At 40.8% G+C, this 16,068-nt stretch overlaps 1 protein-coding gene across 1 annotated transcript; it reads right to left on the minus strand.

Annotated features, from left to right (window-relative positions):
* Positions 1-5,912: 5,912 nt before the first annotated feature.
* On the minus strand, positions 5,913-16,068 carry LOC149621100 (uncharacterized). The gene is made up of 4 exons (XM_089855867.1): positions 15,863-16,068; positions 15,405-15,536; positions 14,426-15,326; positions 5,913-6,685 (listed from the first exon to the last, which is right to left on the minus strand). Exons 1-4 carry the CDS (start codon positions 15,953-15,955, stop codon positions 6,168-6,170), a joined length of 1,644 nt encoding a protein of 547 aa, XP_089711993.1. The 5' UTR covers positions 15,956-16,068; the 3' UTR covers positions 5,913-6,167.

The following is a 16,068-nucleotide window of genomic DNA, read 5'->3' on the forward strand; positions in this document are numbered from 1 at the left end:
CTGGAAGTAAATGAAAAAGGTGTGCTAGTATCGGAAGGGGTTATGAAAGAAAAGACAGGTGTGATGGGAACTATCCCATCACACCTGTCTTTTCTTTCATAAGACGTGAAGAGTAAAATAAGCGAGAAATATTAACTGAATAGAACTTAGTTTTGCCGGCTTGTGAAAAATTAGACAGGTGTGCTGGAATAATAGAAGAAAAAGGTGTGCTAAAGACCAATGCATTGTAAAAGGTGGCTACACGTACGCGTATAGGGGATGCTTAAACTCTCGGAAGAGGTTGTGAAAGAAAAGACAGGTGTACTAGAATAGTAGAAGAAAAAGGTGTGAAAGAAAATACAGGTGGCTGGGAATAGAAAAAAAAGGTGTGCTAGTATAGAAAGAGGTTATGAAAGAATCGACAGGCATGCTGGAATAGTACAAGAACTACGCGAAGCTTAAAATAAGCGAGAAACATTAATTTTTGTTTCCTTTACATTGAAAAATGACTTTGAACGATTTAAATTTGGCGCTTAAGAGTGGCTGGATTACCCCATTGGTCAAAGTGAAATGAGGGCGCTACCTGGCGTTAGATTCTCGAAGCTGAAAAGGTGTGCCTTTTGCTAAGCCTTGGCACGCCGCCTTCGAGTCGACGGGGAAACGAGTCCCTCCCGTACCGGTTGTGAAAAGAAGGTGTGCCGGCGAGGCAGCGGATTTCCAGCTACCGCAGCCTACCGCAAAACTTACGCTAAGCTTCGGTCTTTCTAGGAATAGGCCTATAATGTTTTTTTTTTTTGGATTTTACTAAAATAAATTCGTTCCTTCATGTTTTTGTTGATTTCATTAAAATCAGTGTGTACGGGCTGTGTTGGTTGACTTGCTTCAGAGCTTACTTTAATGATTATGTTAATTCTTTGTATTTGCGGAAATTAGCAGTGTGATAAAAAACAACTTTTGAAAGGCGATGCGAAATAGGTATTTTTAGGCGTTGTGAAAAGTGTGCTGTTGTGAAAAGTGTGCCTTTTAGGGTCCATCCCTCAGTTCAATATAGATTCTTACCAGTCAAGGCTTATATGAACGTTTTTCTTTCACAGTTACTCACACTGTTCTGTTTTTTATGTTTTTCGGGTCTTTGGGAGAAAAAGCTTCAACTTTTATTAAGAGCTTTTCTTCTACATTGATAATCAATAAATTATTATTAAAGGATAACCGTTACCGTAGCAAAGGAATTCACAAGAAGGTACATACGCGAAAAAGAGAACGTCTAGCAGACAACTTTAACTTTTTCCAAAGCCCACAGACCAGTCTGGGAAATAATGATATTTTTTAAACTAGTCCTTTGGACCAGTGACCCCCTAGTGTCTGAAATAATAAACTGGTCTCTGGACTGGTCCTAGCCTTTGTTTTTCTATAGATTTGCAATTAATAAACTGGTCCCGAGGATCAGTTACCTCCACTTCTTGAATATAAAAACTAGTCCAAGCAATTAATAATCTGGTTTTGGACCAGAGGAAATGTGCTATTTTCCAGACTGCCACAGACTTCGTTACGATCTTTGACAGGGTGGGAAGGATTTGTTTTAAACTGGACATTGGGCCAGCGACCCCTCTGGCTTGGAATAAATAAACAGGTCCATGACCACTGACCAGGCCGCGTCGTCTGCTAAATTGAAGATGTGGATAATTACAATATATGTCTGGACTCTGGAAACCCTTGAATTTTCTTTTCACTGACCCCCCTCCGTTTTAATTTTTAAACTGGTCCAGGCAATTTTTAAACTGGTCATTTGCCCTGTGCCACCGCCTTATTTCCCACGCTGCTCTTTGAGCATGCTTTCAGGCTTCTTTACGCGAGGAACCAGCGTGATCGAGTAGGCCGTTACCAAGCCACTGGACCCATAGCCCACTCGATCACGCGCAACACTACGCAAGCTGCTCGTGTGAGCGGTTTTTGTTTTCTAGTGGGCTCTGGACCAAACACCCAGTGGCAGTCACCCACTAAACCTGTGGGTACTGGGTACTAAAAAAGGCGGGAAATTCTCGTTTAGTCTGCTTAGAAAGAGGCTCAACAGCAACATCGTGCGGCAAGTGACGCGACTCGCGTGATCCAGGTGGCTATGGTAGGTGTCGCGTCGCTCAGATTGAAAATAACATCAGTGAGCACAAAAATAGAGGAGAGTCGGAGAGGCCAAATTCTCCGTCAGCCCCCCTTTCAAAAACGTTACCAGTGCCAGTGGCTCTCTAGGAGCGTGGCGCACATGCGCAATTGGCGCAACCGAGAGAGAAAAAAGTCAGAGAAGTTTGTTTACATTATTACGGCCGAGGCTTGAGTTTTACGGTGTCGGAGTCTCGGTGATACTCCGATACTCGAGCCGCTTCGCGAATCGTGCGTGCCTACAGTGCTTCGGCGACGGTATTTATGAAATTTGTTTCTTGTTTTTAATCTACTGACCCTTTCCAGTGTTTTATTTTTTAACCTCTCAATATTCAAAGAAAAATAATAAATATGGTTATAATAAAGTAAATAATCCATCTTTACATAGGTCAAATCTAGTTTTATGTTTGAGGAATGCCGGAATGAATTGAACTTAATATCGGGGCTACAGTTTTTCTTATTATTGTTACAGTTTTTGTAACAACATTTCTTATAGGAAACCATTATTAGGCTTACAAATTATTAAAAATTGTAAATTAACCGTAGACAAAGCTACAGTAACCACGCTGAATGCTGATCTCTAGTGTGTAATGTTAGCCTCTCTCTAACCGCATTTTCGGGTTTACCCTTTTTGAATTTCCCTCTCAAAGGATCACGTGACGTCTTACTCCTCGGCGGTGCGCCGAGGTAGATGCGCGTAAGAGCCATGGTGCCCGGCCGTTATAAAGTACCTTCCCCCTTCTATCTCTGACTCTCCTTTGGATAATGTGCTCCCTGATAACATTCAACTTGAACTGTTGGTGAAACTTTTGCGCGGTTTTTATTCGCTGAAATTATTTGGTTTTTGCTACATTTAAGACCAAATTATGTCTGATAAAGCGAAATCAGTCAACGGAACTTTTAAGATTAGTAAACAAACATTTCGGCAAAAGATAAATATTAACTATGAATGGACTATTAATATTAAAGCGCATGATCAAGATGGCGATCAATTACACCTGTGGAGATTGAAGAGTACCTACACTCACTTTAATTTCTATTGGTTCCTGAGCTTGAATGGGCACGTAGAGAATAAAAATCTAAAGTACGAAAAATGCTCTTGCCAAGTGGAGGTCTTCAACAACCAAAAGAAATTAACTATCCGCAAGGAAAATATGAAAGGACCAAACTTCAATGAATTCTACTTTACCTATATGTACTACCTCACCTCAGTGATGAAAGATGCATTAGTTTGAATAAAGAGATTGAAATCCTGATCACCTTTACCACCTGCGACGAAAATCCGTTCATCGGAGGTGAAAAGGCATTGTTGGACGACGGAATTCTAACAGACACGATCATCAAAACCATGGATCAGGAATTTCCTTGTCACAAGTTCGTCTTGGCATCGCGTTCCGAGTATTTCAAGAAAATGTACAAAACAAATATGAAGGAAAGTCGAACGAATACCGTCGACTGGACTGGGGTTTTTGACGCCTCAGTGGTCAAGGACTTGTTGCATTTCCTCTACACTGGTCAGGAGCCCCCCAACATCGTTGAAAACCACTTTGGATTATTGGAAGCCGCTCACCTTTGTCTTTTACCCGATTTGAAGCGCATGTGCGCAGATAGCATACTGCGAAATATTTCCGTGGAGAATGCTGCTTACGTACTTCAGTCAGCTGAAATATACGAATCAAACTGGCTGAAAAAAGAAGCCGTGAAGTTCGTGGTTGCGCATTGGAATGATGTATTCGTTACAAATTTCTACCAGCAATTGGAACCGGGTCTTTGCAAGAGATTGCTGACTAGCATTATCGAAATGTTGGCGAAAAAAGATTTTAATGATAACTAATGAAATTACGGTGTTCATTTTAATGTTTAAGTGTTTCATTGGTTTTTTTTTTCTTTGCTTAAGTCGAATAGTTTTTGAGCTACTTAATTTTCTCTAATTTTTTTTTATTCAGAAGCTTTGAATAAATTCCATAACTTTCAATTCATATTAAAGTAAATATGAATTATGTCAATTTCGTGTTGGGTTCAAAAAACATTCGTTCTGATGATTTTGTAAGACTGTGGCTGTTAGATATTCGTCCACACATTAAACGTTCTGAAACATCTTTTGTGCATTTAAATGTTTAAGTGTTTTTTTTTCTTTAAGTCTGCTAGTTTTTGCATTTTTCCCCAATGTCAAATTTTTTGAGCTTTATAGCATTCCCACTTATTTTTCTCTTATTGACAACATTAAACATTTGAAATTTTTTTTTCAAAAGCTTCGAATAAGTTGCATAACATTGGATTCATATTAAAGTAAATATGTATTAATTAGTCATTTTGGTGTTGGGTTCAAAAACATTAATTCTAATGATACTCTAAAGACTGTGGCTCTTAAATACTCGTCCAAACATTAAACTTGTAGAAACATCTTGTTCGAATTCGCGCAAAATATTATGTAGAAATATTAAAGTTATATTTTTGAATCGCAATGGTTTTCTTGTGTAGGTTTTTATATTAGCGTTAATTATGATTTAGTTTAGTTAAAACACTCAAAACTGCAGTGTCTATACCAACTTAAAAAAACCAGGGGAAATTGGATGCAAGTGCAATTGAAGTCAGGAAATATCTGACAAAATTGTAATTATCTGGAATTATCAGTTATAAACATAACACTTGGGAAGTTTTCTACCTTCTTCACGATCAGGGAGGTGTTGAAGAGGAGAATATATTGTTGGGTGTTTTAGAATCTTAATACTGAGAACCACGCGTTTCAGTGTACCTTGCCCCCTTCAGGGATGCCACAGGTCAGGGAGTTTCAAAATGGGTCCAAAAAAGGGTCAAGGAAAAGTCGGGGAATTTTAAGAATTTAAACAAAAACGCTGGGAAAAGTTAGGGAATTTTAGAATTTCAACAAAAAAGCTGGGAAAAGTTAGGGAATTTTAGAATTTCAACAAAAAAGCTGGGGAAAGTCAGGGAATTTCAAGAATAACAACAAAAAAGCTGGGAAAAGTCGGGGAATTTTAAGAATTTAAACAAAAAAGCTGGGAAAAGTCAGGGAATTTTAGAATTTTAACAAAAAAGCTGGGAAAAGTTAGGGAATTTTAGAATTTCAACAAAAAAGCTGGGAAAAGTCAGGGAATTTTAAGAATTTCAACAAAAAAGCTGGGAAAAGTCAGGGAATTTCAAGAATAACAACAAAAAAGCTGGGAAAAATCAGGGAATTTCAAGAATTTCAACAAAAAAGCTGGGAAAAGTCAGAGAATTTTAGGAATTTAAACAAAGAAGTAGGAATAAATCAGGGAATTTTGAGAATTTCAACAAGAGATTTTGTTAAAAGTTGCCAAAATATCTGCTGTTCACCAAGAATAAATTTACTATAAGAATACCTAAGTCACTAGATTTTACGCTTCTACTCTTACGCCGGTGTTAGTGGACAAATAAGCTCCACCCTTTCATGTCCGTCATTGCTCTGCGCCCTCCTATTGGATCCCGTGGGAATAGGTCATACATCAGACGCGATTGACGTATTCCAACTAGAGAAAAAACCTCGAGCAAAATAAACAGAAAATGGAGGCTGCCCCCCCCTTATTTTCCCATTTTTCAATGCATTTTATAAAGCGCGTTTCTATCACCTTTCTCTCCTCTTTGCCTATAGAGGTATTAAATAGCGTTAAGAATGTTTATCCACATAAATCTGATGAACATCAAATAAATACAGAGTACAAACCTTAGGTCAAATGGTCGTTTAATTTTTCCCTCAAAATGTTTAACAGATGTTCGTGGAATAAATTGAAAGCAAAAGATAGGAGAAGGAAAGTTACAAGTATTTATTCGCTCTCGATTGCCCCCTCCCCATTTGCGCAATTGGCAAATCTCTAGCCTTGCAACCACAACAAGATAATGATGCGTCTCTGTATTTTTTTTATTTTAGCATTAACAGTTACGGCCCATTCATTACAGAAAAGGTTGAAAGAGATAGTTTTTGTCCAACAATATTTAAAATGTTCATGTTACGATTAAAAAGATATTTTACATGGTCTAGCAGCCTTCAAATCCATTTAGTCAGTCATGTGCCTTCTGCGTTTATGTTCTGCCAAATAACTCTTCCACGTACTTGCGTAGTCACATTGATTACATTTGAAGGGTTTTTCACCACTGTGAATGCGTTGATGTGCGATCAAATTACTCTTCTGCGTGCTGGCATAGTCACATTGATCACATTTGAAGGGTTTTTCACCACTGTGAATGCGTTGATGTGCGACCAAATGAACCTTCTGCGTGGATCCATAGTCACAATGATCACATTTGAAGGATTTTTCACCTATGTGAATGCGTTGATGTATGATCAAGAGATACTTCCGCGTACTTGCATAGTCACACTGATCACATTTGAAGGGTTTTTCACAACTGTGAGTGCGTTGATGCGCGATCAAAACATTCTTCCACGTACTTGCATAGTGACACCGATCACATTTGAATCGTTTTTCTTCGTTACCCTTCTTAATGTGACGTTGTGAACCCCTTTTATATTCAGCAGAATATTTGATCCGGGTTGAACGTTTCTTCTTGAATTTTCCTACAGAAAATTATTAAACGAAATATAAAAACGACACACATACGATTTACAATATAGCATCAAAATACATAAATATTCAAGCGCACTTCATAAAAAATGTAATGCTAAGGCCTGTACGAAAACTCAGTCTTAAAGAAAAGAAACAGTGCTGATCAAGGCGTTAGCCGATGAGCAAACGACCTCATCAACCAAAAGGGGATGAACGAACATCAACTGAAATGCACAAGAAACCTCGGCGCGAAACTAGAAAGGTCGTATTGATGCTGAGTGAACACAAGTTACCAATTTATTTCGTTCTTGCACCCCCTCTCTCTTGTCAGGTCTAGTTTTCACTTTGTATCTCTGTCTGGCAAATGGCACCCCCGACTGTTATATTTTCCACTTGTGTGGTGTGAAATAAAGTACAATTGACACATAATTAAAAATAACTAATGTGGATATCCCTTCGATAGATAAAACTTATTGTTACAAAAATCTGCGTAACCAGAAACAATATCTCATTTCATCCAGCAACAAATAAACTCGAAATAAGTACCAGCATAAGAAAATAATATATAGCTCCCTATAAGTATGAAACTCTCCATTTAACCCATGTAAACAGCATTTTCTTTCACTGAAATTTTTAAAAAGTTTCTAAAGCCACCTAGTCTATTAGGAACTTATGGCGTTAAAAAAGCTGATTATTTGTTTAGAAAGTTGTCAAATTTTATATTATAATTAAATCGTTCAAGGTCTTGAAGTTCTTATTATGATAATTATAACTGATTAAGTGCATGTCAAAATTATCATAATAAGTTAATAGATAGCGCGAGATTTCTACGACCAAGGCTAGCCCCTACACATACGAGGTAAGGAGTGTCTCGTGTCTCTACGGGCGTGGTCATATTTCCCCGGTCCATCGTGCTTTTCGCGGACACCTTAGGTGGCGGTTTCGCCCCCCTTTACTCGTAGTGGCAAAACTACTCCCACGGGTCATAAATAGGAAGCGTGCCAAATTTGGAAGCAAATGCTGTAGTATGAAAATGTACTACGTTTCATACTTATAGCGCTATAGAGTAATGGCACCTACCTATTTAGCTCTATGGGTAGTTAACATGGAGTGCCACTACTCTATATCAGTTGAAGGGGGGAAACGTCACAGTTGGGCCCGCCAATAAACGGAGCCGGTTTTCACCCTCCCTCCTGGTGGGCCGCTGAAGAACTCTATGCTAAATTTCCCGCGCAATATTGCGCCTAGGCGGGGACTAGCGAAACCCCGCCTCAAAATCTTACCTCCCCCCCCGAATTGAAATAGCTCTATAGAGAGCTATATATTATTTTCTTATGGCGCCAGCGATAAGAAAGGAGTGAAGACCCTTGCGAAAGAGGACATTTTAAAGGTTCTGATACATAATAATCTAGCTCTATTGGGCGTCCATAGACATCCAGTGGGCTATATTTCAATGGGTCACGATTTCAATGCATAGAGAGGTGGTGGCTAGACCCTACGACACAGCTTACCGACAGCGCCCTATACTAAGTATTACCGTGTTAACCTTGGAGATATTTTAAGTGAGTGAAAATGACCAAATCGAGCTCTTTAAAAGGTCAGGTTGGAAGAGATGTTTTCAGAGATAACAGATTTTCAAAACTCTTTTCTATAATTAAACATATTTTAAAGGTCTGCGCTATAATTCACTTCAATCTGTGGGCTTAGATATTTAAATGAAAGGTCTGAGGCAAAATTCAATTGTGTTATTTTGGAGTGCAGACTGTGCAGCTGAGAATGGAAAGTAATTGTTATCATTTCATATAAAAACCTAAAAAAGTCGTATAAATTCAATTATGTGAGAATTGAAGAACAAAAATTCCTGAGCTAGCGAAGCGATTTTTGAATCTGACCAAATGAGATATCACTAATTCTGCATTTAAAACGTCATACAGCTGGGATTCTAGATAATTGCTTTGAAATCTCAAAATTATAGGACTTAATTGGACGATTTGTGAAATTATAGGACTTAATTGGACGATTTGCGAAATTATAGGACTTAATTGGACGATTTGCGAAATTATAGGACTTAATTGGACGATTTGCGAAATTATAGGACTTAATTGGACGATTTGTGAAATTATAGGACTTAATTGGACGATTTGTGAAATTATAGGACTTAATTGGACGATTTGTGAAATTATAGGACTTAATTGGACGATTTGCGAAATTATAGGACTTAATTGGACGATTTGTGAAATTATAGGACTTAATTGGACGATTTGCGAAATATTGGAAAAACATGGGCCCGCCCACAGTTGCGTGCACTGCTCCGCTGTAGTTACGCCACTGAGCCCAATGTGGTTTGATGGAAACTTTTGAAGACCCACTTGAAATACCCGAGATTATTTCCAATTTTGAGCAAATCCCAAACTCAGGTTATACGGGTTCAGTATGAACCCTGGAATAGGGATCCTCCTGATTTTAACAGGAGTATTAAATAGGTGTTTTCAGTTTTAGGTACCAAGTACGCGTTAACAACATAACAGTTTCGCTATCGCGAGTACCAAGTACGCGTAACGTATAACAGTTTCGCCGTCGCGAGAGAACAATCGCGCCGCACCCAGATTCCACAATCCAAACCGTGCCGGGCCTAACGAAGCCAAGTTAGCCAACGCTCTCGTCTAGCCGCCATATTGCTTTTTCCCTACCGAAAAAAATGGCTGCTATTTACAATCAGTTTTCACCTTTTGATGACGGTGCTGAACCTTGGACAATTTATAAAGAACGTTTAGACCAATTTTTTTTGGCTAATGACATTATCGTGAGTACAGCTCCAGGTGCTGACAACACCGCAGTCTTAACGAAAAAGCGTGCCGTGCTTTTAACAGTAATAGGTGTGAAAACATATTCCTTACTTCGAAGTCTTATTGCTCCCGACAAACCAGATACCAAGACATATGACGAACTCACTGACATTCTAACCAAACATTTTGAACCGATACCGTCGGAAATCGTAGAACGGTGTAAATTTTACAAACGAGATAGAAAAACAGGTGAATCAGTTGCCATGTATGTTGCTGCCTTATGACAAATGGCAGAATTTTGTAACTTTGGTAACACATTAGATACGATGTTGCGCGATAGACTTGTATGTGGTATCAATAACGAAGCAGTTCAAAAACGTCTCCTCGCAGAAACAGCCCTCGATATCAAGAAAGCCATAACTATCGCTCAATCCCTCGAAACCGTAGAGAAGGATGCTCTCGATATCAAATCACAACAGGACTCTGGTCAAGTTAACAAATTATCGCATTTCACAAGAAGACAACAAAGGGCGAATAACACAACGTCCAATTCACAATTGCCAGACGCAACTGCACATACCAATCGCGGAGTCAAAACAAGTGCCTCGCAATACCCATGTATTCGCTGTTCCAGTGCCATACATCACGAATGGGAGTGCCCATACAGAGACGCTGAATGTTTTCAATGTGGCACCAAAGGACATTTAGCTACAGCTTGCAGAAAATCACGCAACCAATCGCAGCTTCGCACGCAAAGTCAGTCGCGTAACGTACGTCCAAGCCCCAATCGTGGTCGTGCCAGACATGGACCTGTCACACCAAGCTCAAACAATACCAGGCGTCGCTCCGGCGACACAGCCCACTATATCCATGATGACGAACCTACGACGGACGATATTCCAGACGAACCGCCACCTGAATATGATCTTTTTCACCTTCGTTCCACAATCAAGCCGCAGAATGATGTTCAACACGAAGTTTTATCTACTACCAACGTCACTTCGTCACCGCCGATTTTCCTTCCTTGTCTCATCAACCAACGACCAATTACTCTTGAAATGGACACAGGTTCTGCTTTCACCTTAGTTCCCGAAACACACCAAGTCATAGCACCTTATTTGGAAAGCCTACAAGAGAGTAAACACACACTCGCTTCCTTTACGGGACAGAACGTCAAAATCAAGGGCGAGTTGTTGGTTGAAGCAGGATACAATGACAAGTTCTTGCATTTACCGCTTTTGATATATGAGGGGTCGGGTCCTTCACTCATGGGACGCGATTGGATTTTCTCCAGTTTGAATGTCATACCTAAACCTGCCGTCAAAGATGATCGCTTAATCGTCCAACATATTGCTGCTCCGACCGCCGAACTTACCGCTCTATTAACGAAGCATGCCAATCTTTTTACGCCAGGCCTAGGATGTCTCAAGGGGCAACAAGTCAAATTGCACATTCGCTCCGATGCACCTACGCCGCCGTTTTTCAAAGCTCGCTCTGTGCCTTATCACTTGAAAGACTTGGTCGAGAGCGAAATCACACGACTCGAGAATGAGGGAATTATCAGTCCCATTCATCATGCAGAATACGCTACACCCATTGTTCCCGTTCTGAAGAAAGACAAAAAAACTGTCCGCCTCTGCGGAGATTTTAAGGTTACGACTAATAAAATCATTGACATTGAGCAGTACCCTCTACCGCGCGTTGATGACATCTTCGCCAAATTGGCCGGTTGTACCATTTTTGCCCGCCTTGATATGCAAAACGCATATAACCAACTGGAATTGGCTCCTGAATCACGAAAACATGTAGTTGTCAACACAACCAAAGGCCTTTATCAATACAACCGTTTACCCTTTGGTATTTCTTCTGCCTCAGCCATTTTCCAGCGCCACATAGACACACTTTTGCAAGATATTCCATCTTGTCTGCCTTTCCAGGATGACATACTCATCGGCGCCAAAAATGACCAAGAATTACTAACGCGATTGGACAAATGTTTCGCTATTTTCGCAAATGCCGGACTTAAGCTTCGCAAAGAAAAATGTGACTTTTTTGCGACCTCTGTTGATTTCCTGGGTTACCGTTTAGATGCCAGTGGTTTACATCCCCAGTTATCGAAACTCGCTGCCATTCATGACGCACCGGCACCAACCAACACGGATGAATTACGCTCTTTCTTGGGCCTCGTAAATTATTATGCCCGCTTCATCAAGAACTCAGCAATGCTTCTCGCGCCATTGTACGACCTTCTTCACAAAACAGTCGCGTGGCAATGGACTGACCTCCATCAGAATGCCTTTCAAGCGGCCAAATCTGCGATCCAATCCTCGGACGTACTGGTTCTATTCGACCCCCAACGCGAAGTTATCCTTGCCTGTGATGCTTCCCCCGTTGGAATAGGCGCTGTAATTTCACATGCCATGGACGATGGCGAACGTCCTATAGCTTTTGCGTCACGGACATTATCACCCGCTGAACGTAACTACCCGCAGATAGAACGAGAGGCGCTAGCTATCGTTTTCGGCGTCACTCGTCATCGCGATTATCTCTTGGGCAAGCGATTTAAACTCGTCACGGATCACAAACCACTTCTGGCCATATTCTCCGAAAATAAACCAGTTCCGCCAATGGCCGCAGCTCGTTTGCAACGATGGGCCTTAATCCTTTCGAGTTATGATTACACTATTGAATACAAAAAGGGGCGTGATCATTGTAACGCAGACGCTCTAAGTCGTCTTCCGCTCCCGTCGACGATCCGCGATCCCCCACTTCCGTCAGAGCTTGTATTATTACTACAACCGGGTTCCATCGCACCCGTCACAGCCACTGATCTTGCCGATGCCACTACCCAAGACCAAACATTGGCCAAAGTACTACGATACGTCCGCAACGGATGGCCTTTACGCGTTACCTGTACCGACCTGAAGCCGTTTTACACCCTTCGTCACGAACTGTCAGTAGACAATAACATTCTACTCTTCGGTAACAGAATCGTTATTCCCGTTGCACTGCGCTCCACACTGATTGATGAACTTCACAGCACCCATCAAGGCGTCCGTCCTATGAAAGAACTTGCCCGTTCCAAGTTTTGGTGGCCAGGATTAAATGCCGATATAGCAGCTGTCTCTGCCACTTGCCTCACGTGCAGAGAGCAGGCTCCCATGCCCGCCAAACATTACTCCCCATGGCCTATTGCCTCTGCCCCATGGCGTCGTATCCATGTCGACTTCGCCGGTCCTTTGGACAACCATTATCTTTTGATCACCGTGGATTCTTTTTCTAAGTGGATGGAAATCGATATAACTACGTCAACCTCATCTGCCACCGTTATATCTTGCCTCCGAACGCACATGTCCCGATTCGGAATTCCGCCCACACTCGTATCGGACAACGCCACCTGCTTTACGAGTTCGGAATTTCAAACATTTCTCAAAAACAACGGTATCGAACACCTAACCATCGCTCCTTACCATCCTGAAAGCAACGGTCAAGCCGAACGTTTTGTTCGTACTGTTAAAACTACCTTGCGAAAGCTTACGGGAGGATCATCACCAGAAATACGCGTTATCGAAACCGGACTTGACCATTTCCACACGGGAACTCTTCGACATCGACTCGACAGACTTTTGATAAACTATCGAAGAACACCCATTCACGGTAACTTATCACCGGCAGAATTAATGCTCAACCGCCCCATACTGACCAAACTCGATCTTTGCCGACCGGAACAACTCGAACACAAAAACAAACTACCACTTACTTCCACTTTACCATTGATCACTGAGGGAACATTAGTACATGTTCACAACTATGGCAAAGGTGCTAAATGGTTACCGGGTCAAATCATTGCTCCCATTGGAACCATGATGTTTCGCGTTCGAACCAACGACAATCAGATCATTCAACGCCATAGAAACCAAATTCGCTTCCGCACATCCAATACCGAGATTACATCCGATCAGCAAAAGTCCTCTCAACAAACCAAACCCTCGATTCCTATGTCTCTCGTCAGACCCAAAACGACTATTGATTCAAGTAACATAGAGCCATCGTCACCGCAAGTAGCTGTCATGCAAACACCGCTCCATGCCTCACTTGCCAGCCCTGCGCAAACCATTGACCAAAGTAGTCTTATGCAAACACCTTCACCAGCAACTCCAGGTCTCGACGTAGCCGCACAAACCGCAGTCACCGTACCACGCCGTTCACTTCGTACGCGCAAGCCTCGCGTCCCATTTAATGTATAAATCTTTTTTTAACGGGGAAAGTGATGTTAGGGCCATTTCATAAAATAACATTTAAGTTTCGCGCCTTCCTCTTAGTCACATATTCGATAACAGATGGCTCCCCTACCGCTAATAGAAATATATCTAATAACCAGCAAGCCGAACAACCTCTCCTCAGTTCGCGCGCAGACTTCACCTTGTAACAATGTAAATTCTCGTTAACTATTTTTGTAATACTAAAACAGTATTAAATGTTCATGTTTAAGACACGGCTTTAATTTATAACACCTACACCTAACAGGATCCTCCTGATTTTAACAGGAGTATTAAATAGGTGTTTTCAGTTTTTCACCTAGATAGCAGTACCGCCAATAGCGTTTTCAATATACCGCTCAAGGGCGCTAGATATGCTCGAATTTCCGTTTTCAATTTACCGAGCGCTGGACCGGGGACCCGAGATCCCATCGGTGCTAATCTGTACAGAATAGATAGCTCGCTAAATTTGTATCGACGATTAGGACGGGAAAAGACAATCGTTAAAGCAGCTCGAGAAATGAAGCGCATTTCATGTCGTCTAGAGCAAATCGAGAGCGATCTCAGAGCAGTTATTGGAAAACGCCATTAGACTATACACCGAGAAGGCGGAATTAATTGATTAGCATATTTCTACCATTGGGAGTAGTGGTAATATGAAACCCCACTCTAGGCACTCAGTCGATTAAAGTATAAAATGACTTACCAATTTCTGAACAACGTGATTCGGAATTCTTTGGAGCGATATCTTGAAATGTCTCCGAGTTGGACACCGAACTATTATTTCCAACTTCAACTGGAACTTCGGGTAAATTGATTTCCATAGAGACGGAGGTCAATTCTAACAGTTCAATTGGGTTACGTTCTGGTTTAGGAACACACTCTGGCACACTCATTGGATCAACAAGCTTCAGTTTTGGCAAACACAGTACCAAACTTCGATTTTGTCTATCTGTTTTCTTCGCACCTGTCAAGGTTATTCTGGATTGCTTATCATCGTGATCGTTTTCTACGGCTAATTCTAGTGAATCGCTTTCGACATTTGCGTCAAGAGATAGATATAAATGTTTTTCGACATGAACATTCAATTCAGGAACACGAAATTCCTTCGATCGAGTTGATATTTCGTCAGTTTCTCCCTCTGTTGCAACGCTTTGGGATTTACGATAAGAATCGATAATTGTATTACTGTTCTCAAGAGGTTCTCGTGACGAATCACTTTCCGTCGTTGTGTCGAGAGGCATTTTCAATTGGTTTTCGACCTCGAGCTTCGGCGAAGGGACACAAAGTGGCGAATTCTCACTGTATATCAACTTAGGGACACACGCATTCGTAATTCGCGTTATAAACCCAATATTTTTAGACTTTTTTGGGATAATTTCAGTTTCGTTGTTTGCATTGCCAACCTCGGCAACATATTGAGGCTCAGAATCAGGCGATTCTTCACTAATATCTTCTCTACCCAGCATGCCTTGGACATTGACAGCTTCGACACTGTGCATCACGATTGGAAGAGATAACTCCTGGCCATTAATTCCCGAATCATTTTCAACGGGTTCAGATTTCACTAATTCATCGTTAGCTAATTGATCCATTCCACTTTTCTCCTATTTTTCAAACAATCAACTCTTGACCTTTGGAGTAACTCTTTCCTATCGACCATGAAAATGAAAAATGTTCCATACCATCAAATCTTTGATTCTCCTTTCCAAGTCTTTATTGACCCTATTGAGTCTTTCAATTTCGTCTATTTGTTTATTTATCGTTAATGTTGATTTCACTCTCTCTTTTCCCATGTTTGAAATTAAAACATTACGCTAAACAAAATCAGATTTCATTTTAACAGTAAATATTCTTTGGCCTTTCGTTGGCTGAGCGTATTTTAAAGGGGCAAGCAAGAAAGAACAAAGTTCCTTGTTGGATTTCTTTGTTACTAAAGAGGGATGTGTTACCAATCCCCTTAGATCAGAGCCAATCTTGATTGGTATTTTCACAAATAAACTTAATTATTCACCCACCCACAGAGTTTGGTTCTACTTTAAGGGACATAAGAATCGACAACTCATTCTGTACATTTAAAATGGGCTACGATACCAAAAGGGTCTAGCATTTCTGTGCTTAATTTCACACTAGTTAAAAATACCTCGGCTTCCAGTTTCCTGACTCGACCATCTCTAGATTTAACTTCTTTGATAAGATCATCTTTGCTCAAGTTACAATCTTCCTTAGTCTTCATTTCCTAAAAACAAAGTTTCCCTAATTTTGTATTTGCCTTAAACAGCCAATATTGCAATAATTTCACAAATACCTCTTTAATCGCCACCCTTACTAAACTCATTTCGGAATTTT

Source organism: Phalangium opilio, unplaced genomic scaffold (genome assembly GCF_054372755.1).
Source record: "Phalangium opilio isolate 3A_F unplaced genomic scaffold, DU_Popi_V2 ptg000209l_1, whole genome shotgun sequence".
Lineage (NCBI taxonomy): Eukaryota > Metazoa > Arthropoda > Arachnida > Opiliones > Phalangiidae > Phalangium > Phalangium opilio.

What these genes read in the sequence shown, in the direction of transcription:
- LOC149621100 (XM_089855867.1), bottom strand. Translation starts at nt 15,955, where the DNA reads ATGAAGACTAAGGAAGATTGTAACTTGAGCAAAGATGATCTTATCAAA. An exon ending in TCAGGAAACTGGAAGCCGAG is followed by an intron (nt 15,537 to 15,862) that starts GTATTTTTAACT and finishes GATTTTGTTTAG; the next exon opens with CGTAATGTTTTAATTTCAAA. An exon ending in GGAGAATCAAAGATTTGATG is followed by an intron (nt 15,327 to 15,404) that starts GTATGGAACATT and finishes TTTGAAAAATAG; the next exon opens with GAGAAAAGTGGAATGGATCA.